Raw genomic sequence first — 19152 nt, 5'->3', positions numbered from 1 at the left:
CAGCACCGAGCCGATAATAATGCTTCTATGGGACAGTAGAACGACGGACGAATGTAAAATCCACCGGCATGAGTACAATTCGGACTTTGTTTGTGTCGTACGTGTCAGACAGATATTAGAATGTCTTTATTTAGTACATTTCTTTTTCGAATGAAAATAAAAATAGAGAATATAAGTAAACAAATTGCTGCTGATTTCGGAAGTTTCTGTTCTTATACCACATAAATTCGCCATGAGTAAATCAAATTTAACAGTAACATCTAAATATTTATTTCTCTACAATTTATGTCCCAAATTCAAGACATGATTTTCCCATAAATCGTAAAAAAAAACTTGCAAACAGCGAAACAAAGCAGACGCTCGACCAAATTGGGGCCGAATTCGAACCCAGAGGGAAACTTTCCCAATAATCGAACAAATCCCGGACTCATTCTAAATCCCAATCAACTTGTGACGAGTAGAAACGATGACGACGGCTGCCAGATAAAGAAATAGGCTTGTTGTTGGACACCAACCAAACTACCTCACCTTCGCCACCCCACCCAGTCCAGCCCACAGTAAAAGGGAAAGAAAATGCAACCGAGCGAGCGCGTGCCGGAATCCTGGGTGGCGCCGCCAGTAACGACCAAGTCACAGCACAGCATCCGACAGCACTGCAACCCAGTCCTGTGGCAATACGACACCAAGCTCAAAGCTCAGTCTGCTTTCGACTGTCGGACCGCACGGTTGACGACGGTTTTTGACGGTCCCTCCCTGCTGCTTACACACGTTACTATTCGGAATTCTCGCTCGTCGTAAACGGTTGTGGCTCGCCGCGTAGTGTGATTCGGCGAAAGTGGAACATAAAACCAGCAGGATGTAAGGATGTGCTTTGCATGTTTCGTCCCCTGACTGGCGGAACCGGATTCGGATGCGTCAAACCCCAGCTCTCGCCGGTGGTGATATTGTTTCTCGTCGCTTGCACCGAGCCGATAATAATGCTTCTGTAGGACAGTAGAACGACGGACGAATGTAAAATCCACCGGCATGAGTACAATTCGGACTTTGTTTGTGTCGTACGTGTCAACTTCCGGGTAGAGATCGAATGCGTTTGCAGTTTTGTGACCTGTGGTCAGTTCATTGTTTCAACAGGAAGGCACTGGGGCTAATTGAATAGAACTACCGGTTGTGGTTAGAACTGACAAGTGCTTCCGTTCTGTCTATAGAGACCTGCTTGAAATAACTTCCCGGAAGCCGTAAAAAGTTAAAATATTCATTGAATGTTTCGAAAACAATTTTTTTTTCTGTCATCCACTCTAACGGCATATTTGTTATCAGGATAGTATCGCACATCGTTAATGGCGTTTCCATTTGTCTGTGCTGTGAGTTGTGTTCATATATAAAGCTAAATGTGCTACAACGGGAAAATGCAATAATGATAGAATGAAGGGAAAACGTTAATGTTTATTTTGTCAAAATCAGGAAGCGGCCGATTATTTTGGTCCACTCTGTGATAATAGATAACGGGAAAAAATAGTCCCATTATAATTAGTTTACTGTTTGCGATCAGAGAAGGAAATAAAAAACAGTATCGAATGTTGTTATCAATGTTGTGGTGCATACGAATTGCAAATTTACCCTGAGCTCTTAAGGCCACCTTTCCCATAAGTTTCTGCTGGACTATGACCAACAAGCGATGTATTTGCTTAGTTAATTCGGAAAGTGATTTCACTGAATATCAAAATTGCTTTAAATTCACCTAAACAAAGAAAAGTCTGATTAAATGGTTAAGCTCTCTGAGAAAAAAAAAAAGAAAACACTAAAAAATATGTAGGAGAACGAGAGTACGATGCATAAACAGAAAATGTTTAATAAATTAAAAACCATAAAATAATAAAAATATATTAAGAAAAAGACAGTGAGGTTGGAAAAACAATAAAAAAAATAGTTTAATAGCATAAGAATTGTTACTACACTGAAGCGAATAGTGAAGCAAAAGTGAGAGAAATGGATGAAAGAATTAACGAAGGAGTGAATAAGTGAGTGGATATGTGAATGAGTGAGTGCATGTGGGTGTAAGGTAAATAAGTACGTGAGAAAGACCGAGTTAGAACTGACTAAAACTTTGCACAGATGTTCCTATTGTCTAAAGATGGTATTTTGAGCTATATGTATTGACACGACTAATTTTTGAAAAAGGTTTACGTAAAAGAGTATTATTGATGACTTTTAGAGCCAAAACGGTTTGTTTGATCGATACGACGTCTTCGACAAAGTTGTAGGTAATAATTTTATTTTTCAGATATAATAATACACCGTGAAAATAAAAATTTTTATTCATCAAAACAAAATTATAAATTTTATGTTTTAATTTTTTTTATAAAAACTAAAAAAAGTTAGCTACCCTTTAATGGTTGTCTGATCATGGAGAAATGCGAAAAAATATTCAAAGTGACAGGAACCCTATTGGTTAATGTGGGAGGAACGAGGTTACCGTTACATCCGCCCCCACTTCAAAATGATGTAAGTCTCTTTAAAGAACATGACTAGCATTGGCCAGTTAGGCTTGGCCTCTAGGTAGGAATCCTATTCTTATAATTATAGCTCAGATATTTGCATTCCTGTCATACGCTAACTTGCACTTTTCTTTTCTTGTGTTGATTGCTACTACGCTGCCGAATTCATACCATGGTCTAAAACCTCAACGTGTATCGTCTATTAATCAATCGTTTTGACTATTTTTATCATTTGTCATTGTTTTAAATTGTGGTGAATTTGGTGGCGTTTATTATTACATGTGTTAAGCTCGACTTCGAACTGGGCTGTCTTCGGCCTCCTGCTAGACATTTTCTCCTTCACCTCCTTTGACCGTCGACACCCGTCGGTTAAATTACCCGCAACCATCACTTTTTCCGATGAAATGACGCATGATCGTGAGTACTTCTCTCAGCTCCTGGCAGAAATTATATATTGAACAATTCCAATTTTTTCTTTGTTTTTCAAAAACAAAACAATTTTCTGGGTCGACTAACACAATGATAAGAATATTTTTAGAGCTTAAACGGTTTGTTTGATCGGTTGGATGCCTTTGCAAAGGTTTAGATAATAATTTTGCTCCAAAAAAAAAAATACGCTGTAAAAAAAATTAAATTAATGTTTTTGGAAAGTTTTTATTCATTTTTTTTCTCCAAGTTCATACAACTATCAATGTAAAGCTAACATTTTGTAGTTTCCGTTGGAAAAAAACTCAGATTTTTACAAAGTGGATTTTTTGAAAAGATAAATTTATAATTACATTTTTGGGGTTTTGACGTAGAACTACGACTCTCAAACCTGAGAGAACTACGACTCTCAAACCTGTGGCAATCATTTCCAGCGTGAAAACAACTTTCCACTGCGTTGTCAGAATGCCTTTTTTCGTGCCTCATTATACCGTCGGAATTGCACAAAGATGCCATCAGCATCATATCCGATTTCCGATTAAGCAACAATTGTCCTTTTAAGGGCAAAACAAATAAATAATCGAAGATTTAATATTTTCTTGTTTTGCGATGGAATCATAAGTAAAATGTTGCTTAAACTTGCAAGCACTCTGACTGTGCAAAACTTGTTTGCGCCGCATAGTGTTTGTTCCATTCCTATTCAGTGATGCCCTATTCAGATGTGCATGTTAAAATATTCAATACTTTTAATTCAAAATGTGATGTGATCAACATTCGCTAGAAAAAAATTCTAGTTTAAAACGAATTCAGTAAAAATGAAACAAAATAAAAATTAAAAATACGAACAAAATTTTTATATAGCTTAAGAAACTGAGAATGAGAGGAAATTAGAAAACAGAGAATGAAAAAAAAACGGTAAAAGTATAAGAAAAATGATAAGAGAAACGGCAAGAGGATTGAAATAACAAAGAATGAGAAGAGAAAAAATTCAATGATATAGGCAAAAAAGACGACGAAACAAGAAAAAGGAAGGGTAAACAGGAAAATGCAAAGGAAAATAGAATTAAGGGAAAGAATTATTAACTAAGAGTACAGGAAAAACTAACTAAGAGGATAGAAGCAAAAGAGAGGAAATTGAATATGTTAGGTGAACAAAGTAATCAAGAAAGAAAGGGAAAAGTAGTAAATAACGGGAACAAATAATAATAATTATCTAAATAAGTGAAGAGAAATTGATAAAAAAAGATCAAATGAATGAAAAAAAAAATATTCAAAAAAGATTAAAAGTAAAAAATTAAAGATCAAGATAATACAACAAAGTATGATCAAATCAAATCATCGTGTAACTTTGATAAAAAAATATTTGCAGGAAAATTCAAATAACAGTAAACGCCGAATAAAAGAAAGTAACAAAAAACTAAATAGAAAACGGAAAAGAGAAACACGAGGGTCTGAAGAAGTGAAGCAAATAAAAGCTTTACAAAAACCAGGAAAATTTAAGCAAGAATTGCATTGGACATAGGCGAGTTAAAAAAAATGAAATATGAAAATAAAAAATACAAATACAAATCGAAACATTGAAAAAAGTATAAAGTATAGAAAAAAACGGAAAAAGGAACATTTGTAACGGAAAATGGAACAAATAAGATATGATCAAAAAAGAAAAATAGCGATGCTAAAAAAGGTTAGAAAATATGATAAGGTGAAAGCGAAAGTAAAAGACAAATCGAAAGAATAAAGTTAAAAACCAAAAAGAAAGCATAAAGAAGAGGAGAAGAAGTCAAAATAAAGTGAATAAAACTATCAAAAATTTACAAAAAAAATTAATTGAACTGAATAAAGCGAATAAAACTACCAAAAACCTACAGGAAAAAAAGAATCAGTTTCAAACGAAAACGAGGTAGAAAATATTTAAAATATCCACATATAACCGAAGATGGAAACCAAAGGTGGAGGACTGAAATAAAGAGTCAAAATAAAAATTAGACGAGAGAAAAAAAGATATGGTAGAGGGAAAAGGCCAAAAGACAAAGATAAATGTTAAAGTGGAAGTGAAGAACGGATAAATGAAAAACAGAAGCAAGAAAACAAACACTAGAAACACAGCTACATTACGAGGAAGTAAGAGAAAAATGGAAAAAAAGAATTAGGTAAGAGTAAAACTTAGGCTAGTTTAAAGTGTAAGGTTAAGTTACTTGAAAACAAACAGAAGCAGAAAACTAACAGATAGAACTCAACTGGAAATAGGAAAAATATGAAGGGAAAATCACTATAAATGGTAAAAAGGGAGAAAAACGAAAAAGTATAAAAAGAATCATAAAAATCACAAAAACAGCAAAAGAAAAAAAATAGGAAATAACGAAGCAAATAAGAGCGGAGAAAGGTAAAACAAAACCGGCAGGAAGTGAAAAACGAAACAATGGAAAATAAGATGTAAACATGAATGTACCTTTCTAAAAATTTAGTCCTTATCCAAACAAAAAATGCTAACAGCACGAAACGACATCTTTGACCCATAAGAACATCTGTGCACAGTTCAAGCCAAATTAAAACTGACGATTAGAAATATATAAAATTTAGGACATTTTTTATGAAAACGCTTCCAAATAAATGGCCTCAATGATAATTTGCTCAAAATGCGACGTCTAGGATTTCAAGATTGCACTTAACGAAACCTAAAGTCGCCATCATCATCATGGATGTCAAAATAGCCTTTGGGTCGGTATCCGACTTCAGGGCATCATTATAGTTCTGGAAACACCCATTTCAGATATTATTTAGCAACTTTAGACTGTTTTACAGATACCGAAACTCGCTATCTTGGATCTAGAGTTGATCTCATGCATCTAGGCGAGAGAATGCTTAAGGAAGCCTATTCTATCAGGAAAAAAAGCTCTGACTGCGGTTATGAAAACTCCAACTACTGCGCGGCAGAATTGGTGGTGGATTAAATTGATTAAAACTAGTCTTAGCAGTCCCAAAAAAGTGGATGGCAGTTTCACTTTTGATTTCTCTTAACAAAAAACGAGGAGAAGCTTATGAACTGCCTTCTAAGGTTGGGTAGGCAAGTTCTTTTCAACTTTACAAAATTTTCACACATTGTTCCAACGAGTGGAACTAGTTCTTATTCCTCTGTTTGACTGAAGTACTTAAAACAAGTGTCACAAGTGAACAGAAACCAATTTGCTCACCATCAACAATAACGACTTTACTATCGCTTGTTAGTAAAATCGAAAAAACGCGTGAAGCCAAAGAAATAGATCTGATTGCTGTTCTTGACATTGAAGGAGCATTCGATAATGCAACCTTTAGCCAAATGCAAGGGGCCTAGATACTGTATAATAGAATGGATAACGGCAATGCTTAAAGGTAGGAAAATATCTGCTGCCCTTGGCAGTGGGAATCTTAAATATCAGATCGGTTAATGGCTGCCTCAAGGAGAAACACTTTCACTCTTATTGTGGTTCCCAGTAGTAGACATGATCCGACGATCGTCATCGACGCATACGCACAGGTTGGACAACGGTAGCTCTTCCGTCTCTTCATTGGTGGGTGCAACCTCCAACCTACCAGCAACGAGAATGGCCTGAGGTCGGTGAAGTTTTTCGATGAGCACATTCGGTGGTTGCTCGTTCCTACAATCGGAATGTTTATGAGTGGATTGGTGAACGACAAGGTAGCAAAGCAATTAACCGATGAGGCACTAGTGACCATGCATCGTGTGTCTTTTCAGCGTTCATCAGCCCTTCCAGGGTACCACCAGGAAGCAACCTGGGCCCATTTCTGTTCTGGGTATTTTTCAACGTTGTAGCTGCTCTGTTGTCATCTAACTCCAAGCACTTTTATGCAGATGATCTAACAGGTTTTGCTTAACACTTTCGTTGACTGGACTTGTAATCAGTGTTCGAAAGTGCATGATGTTCCACCGTTCTATGAGCCCAACTATATTCAACTACTGTGTTGACATTGCGGCGCTACGCGGAATAGATCGTGTGACAGATATTGATGGTCTACTAGACCGGATGCTGAACTTCAATCTCTCCTACTCTTCGATTTTTTCAAAAGCAAACCATCATTTGGGTTTCATCTCCATAATTTAACAGAACCGCAATGTCTGAAAGAGCAGTATTGCTCAGTAGTCGTCTTATCTCCGTTTAATGTAGGTTAAAAACACCAGATCGGATGTGTCCAAATTAGATTCAGCTTCATGTAACCTGTCGTGGTGTGAGGCATTGAGTTTTCCTCCTTATCCGCTGCGATGTATGCTGTTGACTCTGAACACGCTGAAAGACAGAAGAAAATTGCACTGGCAGGTTTTTGCAGCGAAGCACAGAACAGATATGCAACTTCGAACAAAACTCTGCAGCAAATCGGTGCCCAAGCTTTCGCATTCTTTTTTGACGTAGGACTACGTCTTTGTTTTCTATACAAGATTACACTTTGTTAAAATGAAAATGAAACTGGCAAATGTTGCGTCAGATTTCAAACGGTTATAGCAAGCGAACGAATTAATGCATCTTAGTCATTTATATTTCGGTGGATAGATAAAATGTGTAACAATTTTTTGATATTATGTTCAACATTGTTGCTTTACTGCTTAATGGTGGAAAAAGGTGAAAAGTTCCAAGGTCAAGCTTTCCCATACATTTCCCTTGTTCTTGGCTTGCTTCCCAAGCACAGATAACAATAATATGGACGAAATAAATTCCACTGCCTACATATTTTGACTCAACAAAGTGTTTTGGTTTGTTTGTCTTTGTTTAATGGTAAAAATCTACGCTGAACTCGATACAAAAGACTGCGTGTGGAAAATTCAGCTTCAGTTTAGTTTGTTCCACAATAGCGAGTGCGGTGCAGCTGTTAAAGCTTCACGACATTGAGAAACGAGAGCTGCATACGAGTCAACATCCAGGCACCGCGGAGCATGTTACCTGTATTCTGCACACGGCAGCAATAATAACCATTGTACGCTGCAGGATATTTTGCTGGCACAGCTGCTGGAGGGCACAGCGGAGAGCAAATTTTATATTTTATCGTTGCTACCGGTGGTGGTGTGATTATCAGCATTCTGTAGCATACATTTCGAGCTGAAGGTTATCGATTCGGTTCTTTTTAGAACTATAAATGCTTGAAGATAAGAGTTACGAGAATTTTCACAACTACTCCTAGTGTGAAATGTCCATCTATTTCTCAATAATCAGTTTTACAATAACGACCAGGACGCACCAAATATAAACGGTAGTGTTACCTATGAATAGTTTATCACAACAAGATATAACCCTCATTTCAAGAATTTGCACTGCTAAATTGAGTGATTTTCCGGTTCAATTGTTTGTTTGTGTTCACTCGAACACCGTTATCAGTCAAATGTTAGAAACGAAAATTAGTCAATCTAAGAACCAGAGTGATTTGCGCATCGGGAAAGCCAAACCTTTCTTTTGATGCTTATGAAAATCACTCAGTAGTATCGAAGGTGTTTTGGTTTGTTCCTCTTTCTCGAAGCTACGTAGCCACGCCTTAATTGCAAAAATCTGCTCTGAACTCGATACAAAAGACTGCGTGTAGAAAATTCAGCTTCAGTTTAGTTTGTTACACATAAGCGAGAGCAGTGCAGCTGTTAAAGGTACGCGACATTGAAAAACGAGAGCTGCATACGAGTCAACTTCCAGGCACTGCGGAACTATGTTACACCTTCATTTTGCATACGGCAGCAACACTTACCATCGTTCGATGAAGGATATTTTGCTAGCACAGCTACTGGAGGGCACAGCGAAGAGCAAATTTTATGCGCGGCCAACAAAATATTCATGGTGCGATTATCAGCGTTCTGTAGCACGAATTTTTAACTGAATATTATGGAATCGGTTCTTTTCAGAACTGTAGATGCTTGAAGATAAGAGTTATCAGAATTTTCGCAACTACTACTAGTGTAAAATTTTCATGTATTCATGCATCGTTAGTTTTAAAATAACGACTATCAAAAATAAACGGTAGTGTTACCTATGAACAGTTTAGCGCAGCATATAATAATATTTAGTTTAGCATATATTATATATTTAGTCCTACGTCACCATTTCATACAACCCCTAGGGCTGTATACCTTGTAGTATTTGCTGTTCCATCCTACATTGATTTTACAGTGCATCGTTCGAACAGTTCACTCTAATAGTTTGAACATGCACAAAAAAAACTATTTTTTTTGTTTTGATGACCAGGCAAAAAGGGGATCTTGGACCGCATTCAAGAGATCTTTAAAGTGGAAATTCAGTAACAATTGCAGAAATGCATTTCAGACACGCTGTACCAGCACTGCTTACGACATCAGGTACAATGTAAAAAAATGATTGTCGTTAGTCAAGATATTCCCTTTTCAACTTGGGCAATAATGAAATTCATTAAAAATATATCTACATAAAAACCGTTGCACGTATGCGAGTGGTACTGTACGTTTATCATAAAAAGGCACCCTCGCTATACCAGTACCGGGGAGAACAAAGGATTCTCTCGACGAAAAAGCGGCGAGAGTTCATACAGTCCTTTTGTTGAATCAATGGAATATAAGCGTAATGAAATTTCGAGTGTAAAATGCGTTCTCTCCACCGCTAGACATACTTAAAATAAAGAGATTTTGTCTCGTTTTTGGTTCTTCAGTTGAAGTACAGCGAAGTTACAGCCTAGTTTTCATCGAAGTCTGTATCGGTACCAAGAACCGATGACAGCGATGATTCATGAATTTTCTGCGATATTTGTTCCAACTTGGGGAATCGTCTAAAAAATTCAGAAATCGGCGAAGAGAATATTTGTATATGCGTGTTTATACTATCTTCTGTGTATACTAGCGTAAGTTTTATTCATTAAGACAAACACATTGTCGGTCAAGTAACCTTGGACGGACTCCCAGTCAAGCTTTCAGGCTTGCACGCAGACAAGTCATTTGCCCAGTCTACGAGAAGGGCCAAATCCTCAAATCCTTGGAACGTGTGAAAAAGAAAACTTGCATACTCATCATGTATGTCCATGGATTTGAAGGCGGCGTACGATTCAGCTAAGCAAAACGGGTTAAGGCAGATTATGCTTGGACAAGGTTACTCAACGGAACTTATATGCTGATTCGTTCCCCTCCTGACCTGCCTGTATCAATTGCAGAACAGTGGACCAGCCGTATGAGCCTTTTATGCGTGGCAGATGTGTACTCTGCTCTTTTCTTGAAAACTACCCAGCTTTCTAGACATCTTGGATGCAAAAATTTCATCGAACATCGATGTTCAACCTCTGGATGTTATCTTGAATCATCGAATGATTCAAAAATCATGGTTCGCCTATAAGCATAGTTTGGTACAGTTCCAAGCGAAGTAAAAAAGCGTAAATTTTCGCTTGCGAAATCTGTCGTGAAAACCCGTTTGTGGAACACGCAGGTATTTCACCAGCCTGCAGTTTACAGTTTAAGTGAAGCGAAACTCACGAGTTTACACAAAAGCGCAAGACAGAGAGAGAAGAGAGAGAGAGACAGAGTGAAAGAGAGAGAAAAAAAAAGAGTAAAGAGAGAGATGAGAGAAGAGAGAAAGAGAAAGAAAGAGAGAGAGAGAAGAGAGAGAGAGAGAGAGAGAGAGAGAGAGAAAAGAGAGAGATAGAGAGGGCGAGAAAAAGGAAGAAAGACATTGAGAAAGAAAAAGAGACAGAGTGAAAAGAGAGAAAGAAAGAGAGAGAGATTGAGATCATCGAATCATCGATATTTAACCTCTGAATGTTATCTTGAATCATCGAATGGGACACCACCGCTAATTTTTGCTAATAAATCACACCGGTGAGCGCAACTGTTAGTGTATCGCCATCTAATAAAAAATTGCTGATTGATTTTTTAATACAAACCAAAACCAGATGTCGTTGCTTGGCTAAGAGCATTAAAGCGGTTCATCGTCTGATGGAAATGTTGAAACCTGATAGCAAAGAGCCAGAACAAAATTTTATTGCTTCCATTTGAGCCCTCGAAAATCCTAAAATTATCGGATGTCAATTACTGGTGACTCCGCTTATCGTATTGCATTTAAAATTTGCATGAAGATTTGTAAGAGATAACTTGCTTATTACAACCTTGAACCACCTTAATGAGTATTGTGCGCATCCGCTTTCAACCACACGGCTCTCGCCCTAATTTTGATCTGTTGTCAAAATTAACACACCGTTGTGTTCATCGTTGTGCTCATGGACGAATGGTAGTAAGACTTAATGGAGTTATATAGGAAAACCATGTGTTTTGATGAAAATAGATTGCGTTTAGTGAAAGTAAGTACCAGAAAGATAGAATAAAATGTATAGAAGACATTTGATAGCTGTATTCTCGGTCAATGAGCAAAATACTAGGAGAAATTTCGATTTCACTACCACTGAAAAAGCGCCATCTCTTGCCATTGGACATGTTTTAAGGTGTCCTATTAATGAAAAATCAGAGTATGAAGAATAAAAAACCCGTATTCATGGATGGAGACAGAGAACGTTTGAACAAAAGCGCAAGACAGAGAGAGAGAGAGAGAGAGAGAGAGAGAGTGAAAGAGGGACAGGAAAGAGAAAGAGAAAATAAAAGAGAAAGAGAGAGAGAGAGAAAGAGAGAAAGAAAGATAGAAGAGAAAGAGAAGAGAGAGAGAAGAGAGAGAGAAGAGAGAGAGAAAAGAGAGAGAGAAGAGAGAGAGAAAAGAGAGAGAAGAAATAGAGAGAATAGAGAGAGAGTGAGAAAGACAAAGAACGAGAAACGGTAAGGAGAGAGAGAAAGAAAAAAAAGAGCGAGAAAGAGAGAGAAAGAGAGAGAGAGAGAAAGAGAGAAGAGAGAGAGAAGAGGGAGAGAAAAGAAAGAGAAGAGAGAGAGAGAGTAGAGAGAGAGAAAACAGAGGAAAGACAAAGAGAAAGAGAGAGAGAAAAAAAGAGAGAAAAGAGAGTGAGAAAGAGAGAGAGAAAGAGAATAAACAAAAATAGGAGCGAGGAGAGAAGGAGAAGAAATACAAAGCAGAACGATTAGAGAAGAGAGAAGAGAGAAGAGAGAAAAGAGAAGAGAGAAGAGAGAAGAGAGAAGAGAGAAGAAAGAAGAGAGAAGATAGAAGATAGAAGATAGAAGATAGAAGATAGAAGATAGAAGATAGAAGATAGAAGATAGAAGATAGAAGATAGAAGATAGCAGATAGAAGATAGAAGATAGAAGATAGAAGATAGAAGATAGAAGATAGAAGATAGAAGATAGAAGATAGAAGATAGAAGATAGAAGATAGAAGATAGAAGATAGAAGATAGAAGATAGAAGATAGAAGATAGAAGATAGAAGCTAGAAGATAGAAGATAGAAGATAGAAGATAGAAGATAGAAGATAGAAGATAGAAGATAGAAGATAGAAGATAGAAGATAGAAGATAGAAGATAGAAGATAGAAGATAGAAGATAGAAGATAGAAGATAGAAGATAGAAGATAGAAGCTAGAAGATAGAAGATAGAAGCTGGAAGATAGAAGATAGAAGATAGAAAAAAGAAAAAAGAAGATAGAAGATAGAAGATAGAAGATAGAAGATAGAAGCTAGAAGATAGAAGATAGAAGTTAGAAGATAGAAGATAGAAGATAGAAAATAGAAGATAGAAGATAGAAGATAGAAGATAGAAGATAGAAGATAGAAGATAGAAGATAGAAGATAGAAGATAGAAGATAGAAGATAGAAGATAGAAGATAGAAGATAGAAGATAGAAGATAGAAGATAGAAGATAGAAGATAGAAGATAGAAGATAGAAGATATAAAATAGAAAATAAAAAATAATAAATATAAAAATAGAAAATAGAAAATAGAAAATAGAAAATAGAAAATAGAAAATAGAAAATAGAAGATAGAAAATAGAAACTAGAAAATAGAAAATGGAAAATAGAAAATAGAAAATAGAAAATAGAAAATAGAAAATAGAAAATAGAAAATTGAAAATAGAAAATAGAAAATAGAAAATAGAAAATAGAAAATAGAAAATAGAAAATAGAAAATAGAAAATGGAAAATAGAAAAAAGAAAATAGAAAATAGAAAATAGAAAATAGAAAATAGAAAATAGAAAATAGAAAATAGAAAATAGAAAATAGAAAATAGAAAATAGAAAATAGAAAATAGAAAATAGAAAATAGAAAATAGAAAATAGAATATAGAAAATAGAAAATAGAAAATAGAAAATAGAAAATAGAAAATAGAAAATAGAAAATAGAAAATAGAAAATAGAATATAGAAAATAGAAAATAGAAAATAGAAAATAGGAAATAGAAAATAGAAAATAGAAAATAGCAAATAGAAAATAGAAAATAGAAAAAAAAAATAGAAAATAGAAAATAGAAAATAGAAAATAGGAAATAGAAAATAGAAAATAGAATATAGAAAATAGAAAATAGAAAAGAGAAAATAGAAAATAGAAAATAGAAAATAGAAAATAGAAAATACAAAATACAAAATAGAAAATTGAAAATTAAAAATAGAAAATAGAAAATAGAAAATAGAAAATAGAAAACAGAAAATACAAAATACAAAATAGAAAATAGGAAATAAAAAATAGAAAATATAAGATAAAGATAATTGATAGAAGATAGAAGATAGAAGATAGAAAGAGAAAAGAGAAAGTAAAAGAGAGAGAAGAGAAGAAAGTAGAGAGACAGAGTATGATAAATAAATGCGAGAGCTGGAGAGGAGATATATAACACGATAAGGAGAGATACGTAGAGATAGAGAAGAGAACAGAAAAGAAGAAAAGGAAAACTCAGAAAAGAGAAGAGAAAAAAGAACGAATGTGAGAGTAAAAGAAGTAGAATACCCGAACACTTCACTTTATCCTAAACATCCAAAAAATCTCACGAAAATTAATTTTTTCTTCGACTTTCCAGAGTAAGGTCTCACCCTGAGCACTTATTTCTCCTAAAATATTCAATTTGGAACTGGCATTCGACTTTTATTACTAGGGGGTGATGAATTAATTATTTACAAATATTCTTTCAGAATTTTTATTGTGTGTTCTGCCACAAACGGTGACATATTAATACTATTACATATATTTTAAGCTTTATTTCATTAAAAGATTGTAATTGCATCCGCAGTCAAGTGAATATAATTGTAGGAAAATTGTAAACCTACTTGTCAAGAGAAAAAAAAGAAGTTTAAAATTAAACCTTAATCTAATTTTACACCTATCTTACTGACTATATAGTGAGCTAATCGTTGTAATTGAAGATTGCAACGATTTTCGTCGGAACTCATTGATTATTTGGTTTGACATATTTTCTAATGTTTCCACATTAGTAACCCTGTGTAGTTCATTCGTGCTAAACCAGCGAGGACGCTTCAATATCATTTTCAGAAGTGTGTTCTGAATCCTTTGAAGCACCTTCTTTCTGGTTGTACAACAACTTGTCCAGAAGGGGACTGCATATAACATTGGTTGTCTAAATATTTGTTTGTATATTAACAGTTTATTCTTGAGACAAAGTCTAGAATTTCCGTTGATAAGAGGATACAAACATTTTATATATTTATTGCACTTTGTTTGGATTTTCTCAATGTGCTCCTTGAAGGTAAGATTTTTATCATAAATTAGCCCTAAATATTTAACTTGGTCAGACCAATTTAAGACTGCATCGTTCATCTTAACAACATGATTATTGGTGGGTTTGAGAAAAGAAACTCTTGGTTTATGGGGAAAAATAATTAATTGTGTTTTGATACATTAGGCGAAATCTTCCATTTCTGCAAATATGAAGAGAATATATCTAGACTTTTTTGCAGCCTACTGCATATAAAAAGAAGGCTTTTTCCTTTTGCGGAAATGCTTGTATTGTCACAAAACAGAGATTTCTCACAACCTGGTGGTAAATCAGGAAGATCAGAAGTAAAAATATTATATAAGTCTAAGCCCAAGATACTTCCTTGAGGTACACCAACTCTAACAGGCAATCTATCAGATTTACTATTCAAATAGTTAACCTAAAGAGTGCGGTCAGTCAAGTAACTTTGTATTATTTTTGTGATGTAAAGAGGAAAACGGAAATTGGACAGTTTAGCTATCAAACCTTTATGCCAAACACTGATTCGACTGTAACTTAATTTCTGTCCGCCATAAATAACAAAAAAAAAAAATCCTTCCAGGTATTACAAACAAAAAGTTGATGAGTTACAAGGTTTATTCAGATTATTTATTTGATCAGCATTTTAATATGTAATTAATGAACCATATTCATGATTGATGTATCGTTGTTTGAATGCTATACTCATGCCATGAAATTAATCACGAATAATTTCAATTATCATAATAACTTGTGGACCCATGCAGTCCAGCACGCTGCATCCGTGAAAAACAAAGCGTCTCCATCGGTTGCAGAGCAAATGGAAACGCAAGGTCATTTACTATCTTACAAAAAGGAATTTTCTAGCAAATTTGTAACGAACTCAACACCACCGCTGAAAGTTTAAACCACTGGAATGCGGTCTCCAATTCAAAGTGAGTGCACTCGTGCGTTCGATCCGGAGTGGGAAAACTTCTCCAAGTTCAAGTGCTAGTCTAGCGCCAACCAATCAGACTGCTGGAATTTGTTGGCCATTATCCAAAAAAGAATGCAAAGTTGACTACTGCTACTGTAAAATGTCATTGGAAAATTAGAGTGACGTGACCAGTCTAAAAGAGCCTGAATTTTACTCCTAGCCACATACTGCAAAAGGCATAATGTCAAAGGGGAACACATTTTTCCCACATGTCCGATCGGAGCGACAGTTGCCTTCCAACCAACGACGGCAAGATAAAAAAACCGAAAGGAACAATAAGTGCATAATTTATAGCTCCCTGTAGGGCGGTAATGCGACAATAATTAATTTCATTTTCGAGCGTACGCTCGATTAAAAGCGTACGCGTACATCGTAAAAAGTGTAATTATAATTACACTCCGTTTTTACTCTTTTATCATACAAATTACTTTTTTCATTTTTATTTTTGGCAATTTTCAAAACCATAAGGAAATTGTCAAAAATTATTTTAATAACAATAAATAAAAGAATCTCGCTCACAGAAAAACAGAACAATCGACTACATGTTAACTTCTATTAAAGCTTACAGCATTTCACAAATCCTCAATACAAATATATCTTATAACATTTCAAAGACCAAAAAGCATCGTCGTTCGGCAGCATTTCCATTCACCATCCATGGGACTTTTCGTGTTAATTTATATGTACACCACACGCCGGGAGTCGTCAAATGACGGGGGGTGGGAGAGAAACTGCGGAAGCTATTCGCCTTCAACAACGGCCCTAGTAACAACTGCCTTCATTAGAAAGGATGGAGTAGAACACACAGAGCGAGGAGGCGGAACAGTTTTGCCGGAGTAAATAACATTATTAAGCTCTGGGATTTGCTACGCGACGAAGGATAATAAATCTGCTTGGTGCGTTAATAGGAACACAAATGAGATGTATAAAATTTTATGTTGACAGTAATCCGTAAACAATTATTCTGTTAGGAGGACTGGGAAATGTGAACGATTAAGTCGTAAATTCTTGTACTCGTAGTTAATTTACATAAAGCTCTAACAACGTACAAGCCAAAAGCAGAATGGTACTTAGATTGTAGCGCATTAAAGCTCTCAACCAGTGTCAAGTAACTTGGACTTCGTCGTTAGAGAAACGCCAATCAGTGAATGATGCGACAAACTCATCATTTGGTGAAAGTGACAAATATTCTACTCTATCTTACGCTGGCCGTCCCGCTGGGGACGTTAGTGGACCACCAACAAAAAGGTGAAATCGGTGTTGTTCAGGCAAGCAACGCTGAAACTTTTCCGGGAAAAGTCGAACCAAACGGAATCGGAGCGGCAGCTGGAAGCGAAACAAGCCATGGAAAAGGATATCATAAAGGTAAGCAAACAATCCACAGTAATCACTTTTTCCGCTCCACGCTTGATTAGCCTGTTATGTCAAATTCATTTTCGGTCCCATCAAACCACAAAAACAATCACCTATTCGATCAACTTCCAATCAAACGCAACGATAATCTGCCATGGGTTAGCGGGAAAAAAGCCATATTTTCAATGTTCAGAATCCAGTGGGGCAGATTTATGCCCTGCTATCAAAATTTACCGCCCCTATAAACCGGCAAAAGCAAGCGGCAAACAATAGGAAAAACATTCCGTAATCTTACACTTCCATCACCTCCTCCTACTCCTGCTTCTCCTACCAGACCCGCGGCGGGTAAACATTACAAACATTAGTCAAGTTTGATGAATCGCTCAGTGCAAGTTGATTTTGTCGGTCGACTAGAGGGTGGTGAAGCAACGCTTGCTTGGATTTCGTGGCGTAAAATTTTTGCTGTTTCATTATATTCGGATTTTTTTTCTGCAAAACTGCCAGTCCGTGGAAGCTTAACATTTGGGTTTTATGCTTCCCGCATATGGTTCTGTGTGAAGGAAAACAAACGCTTTCGGTTGATCCCATTCGGTAAGAGGACTTCACGCGAGAGCGGTTGAAATGGAATACAACGCGAAAAGTGCAGCTAATGCGGTTCTATTCTTTTTTGTTCTGTGAATTATTCAAGTCACATGAACTATATTACTTCTGTTATATTTTTTCTATAACTAGCTTTTTCATAGCATTAACAGTCAAATCACCATCAGCCTTTTATGAATGACTGATGGTTACACTGGTCAACACAGGTGTGACCCTAAAGCTCAAACTAGAAAAAAATGAATGATTATAGGTTTTTAGCCATTTCTGTGAATTTTGCTGTCCGCAGCCACCAACATTTTTTCAGAGGCTTAAATGAGTTTTCTCGTGAACATATCGATGAAGCGACGAACCCGGTGAGCAATTACTATGCGAACTCTAACGTAAGTTGACGTGTTTTGGTAATGGCTAGGAGCACAAAAACCCACAGAAATGGTTAAAAAGCTATAATCTTTCTAGGGCAACTATTTCGAGCTTTAGGGAAGCATTTTTTTCGTGTTTGTCAACCAGAGTTATCATCGTTATTTTTGTATGTAGTGGTAGAAGAAAAGCTCGATGCTTTAAATTAAAACTCTACCAGAATAATCAACTTGATATTTCCGTCAGAGTTCCTTATGATATTAAAGCATTGTTTTTCTTCGTAAGTTTACCTCAAACTTGAAGGAAAATAGAAAATTAAATATTCCTTCGAGGCCGAGCCCACTCAATCGTACGGGATAAAGGTTGGCCATATGTTTTGTCATATCGCCAAGAATAATTTTGGTTTAGTTTCTTCAATAATTTTGAGGGCTCGAGCTTAAAGAGCTATTTTTCTCAAATGTTTAGCGAATACTACAAGGTATGCAGCCCTAGGGTTGTATGAAATAGTGACGTGGGACTAAACACTGTAATTACAGACACAAGAAATTCGTTTGTTCATAGACTTACGTATTTTAATTCTCAGTCTCCCCTTCATTTTTTCAAAAATATATTTAATCACACTCAAAAGAACTTCATTTACACTTGGTGATGTCTGTAGTGATTATTTTTGTGCAAACAACATTTTACAATTACAACGAAGTTAAAATTAAAAATGATTTATTTTTGTTTTATTTTGCTTTACAAGTTTGTTTCATTTGCCAACAATTACAAAAAAATTCATAAGCACTCGCCGGCTCTTACTCATCTATTTATTAATATTTTAGGAACTTACTCGTTCGATATTATGTTAGTCACGATTGATTAGTGAATTTCGAAGATAAAAAATGAATGAAAATAACTTATAACCGTTGCAAAGATGTTCAGTTCTTGTTGAGTAATTAATGGTTTTCATGATAATCGTATTCATGAGATAAATTTTCAATCACCTTCAGTAGCAGCATTGCAGTTTTGATTGCACGCGTATAGATTTCCTGCAACGACGAGAGACTAGCCGCGCTCTGCTCCATATATACTACTATACTACGGTACTGTTGCTTTACCAGCATGTTTTCTTTCAAGACATCAGTTTCTATTACGCTCAAACAGCAGGCTAAGAAATTGTCTAAGAAAAGGGGTTGTTTCAAATATTCAAAAAACCTTTACCTTCGAGGCATCTAATTAGTCTAGGTTCATGGAAGCAAACATAAATTGATCTATTGGGACGGGGAGACTGTCAATTTTTTTTTGGATATTGATACAGAGAATATCACAGGGAATGGTTGGTGTCTATTCATATCGTCTGTGCTAGGAATGCTCGCATGTGATTAGTAGAGATGGTCGGGTTTGATG

General features: G+C 35.8%; 1 protein-coding gene across 12 annotated transcripts in view; it reads left to right on the top strand.

Annotated features, from left to right (window-relative positions):
- The first annotated feature begins 704 nt into the window (after positions 1-704).
- LOC129732556 (suppressor of lurcher protein 1) overlaps positions 705-19152 on the top strand; it is a 172231-nt gene continuing 153783 nt past the window's right edge. The window contains exons 1-2 of one of the 12 annotated variants that reach the window (XM_055693616.1): positions 705-858; positions 16474-16818. In XM_055693616.1, the coding sequence (XP_055549591.1) occupies positions 16602-16818 (217 nt within the window). In that variant the 5' untranslated portion in view covers positions 705-858; positions 16474-16601. Of the gene's footprint in view, positions 1111-16014; positions 16819-19152 lie in introns of those variants that run through there. The other 11 variants (XM_055693608.1, XM_055693585.1, XM_055693602.1 and 8 more) reach the window with 11 other exon arrangements.

The sequence above is a fragment of the Wyeomyia smithii genome, chromosome 1 (genome assembly GCF_029784165.1).
Source record: "Wyeomyia smithii strain HCP4-BCI-WySm-NY-G18 chromosome 1, ASM2978416v1, whole genome shotgun sequence".
Classification (NCBI taxonomy): Eukaryota; Metazoa; Arthropoda; class Insecta; order Diptera; family Culicidae; genus Wyeomyia; species Wyeomyia smithii.
The sequence above is the reverse complement of the archived record's forward strand: the minus strand, read 5'-3'. Positions and strand labels throughout refer to the sequence as shown.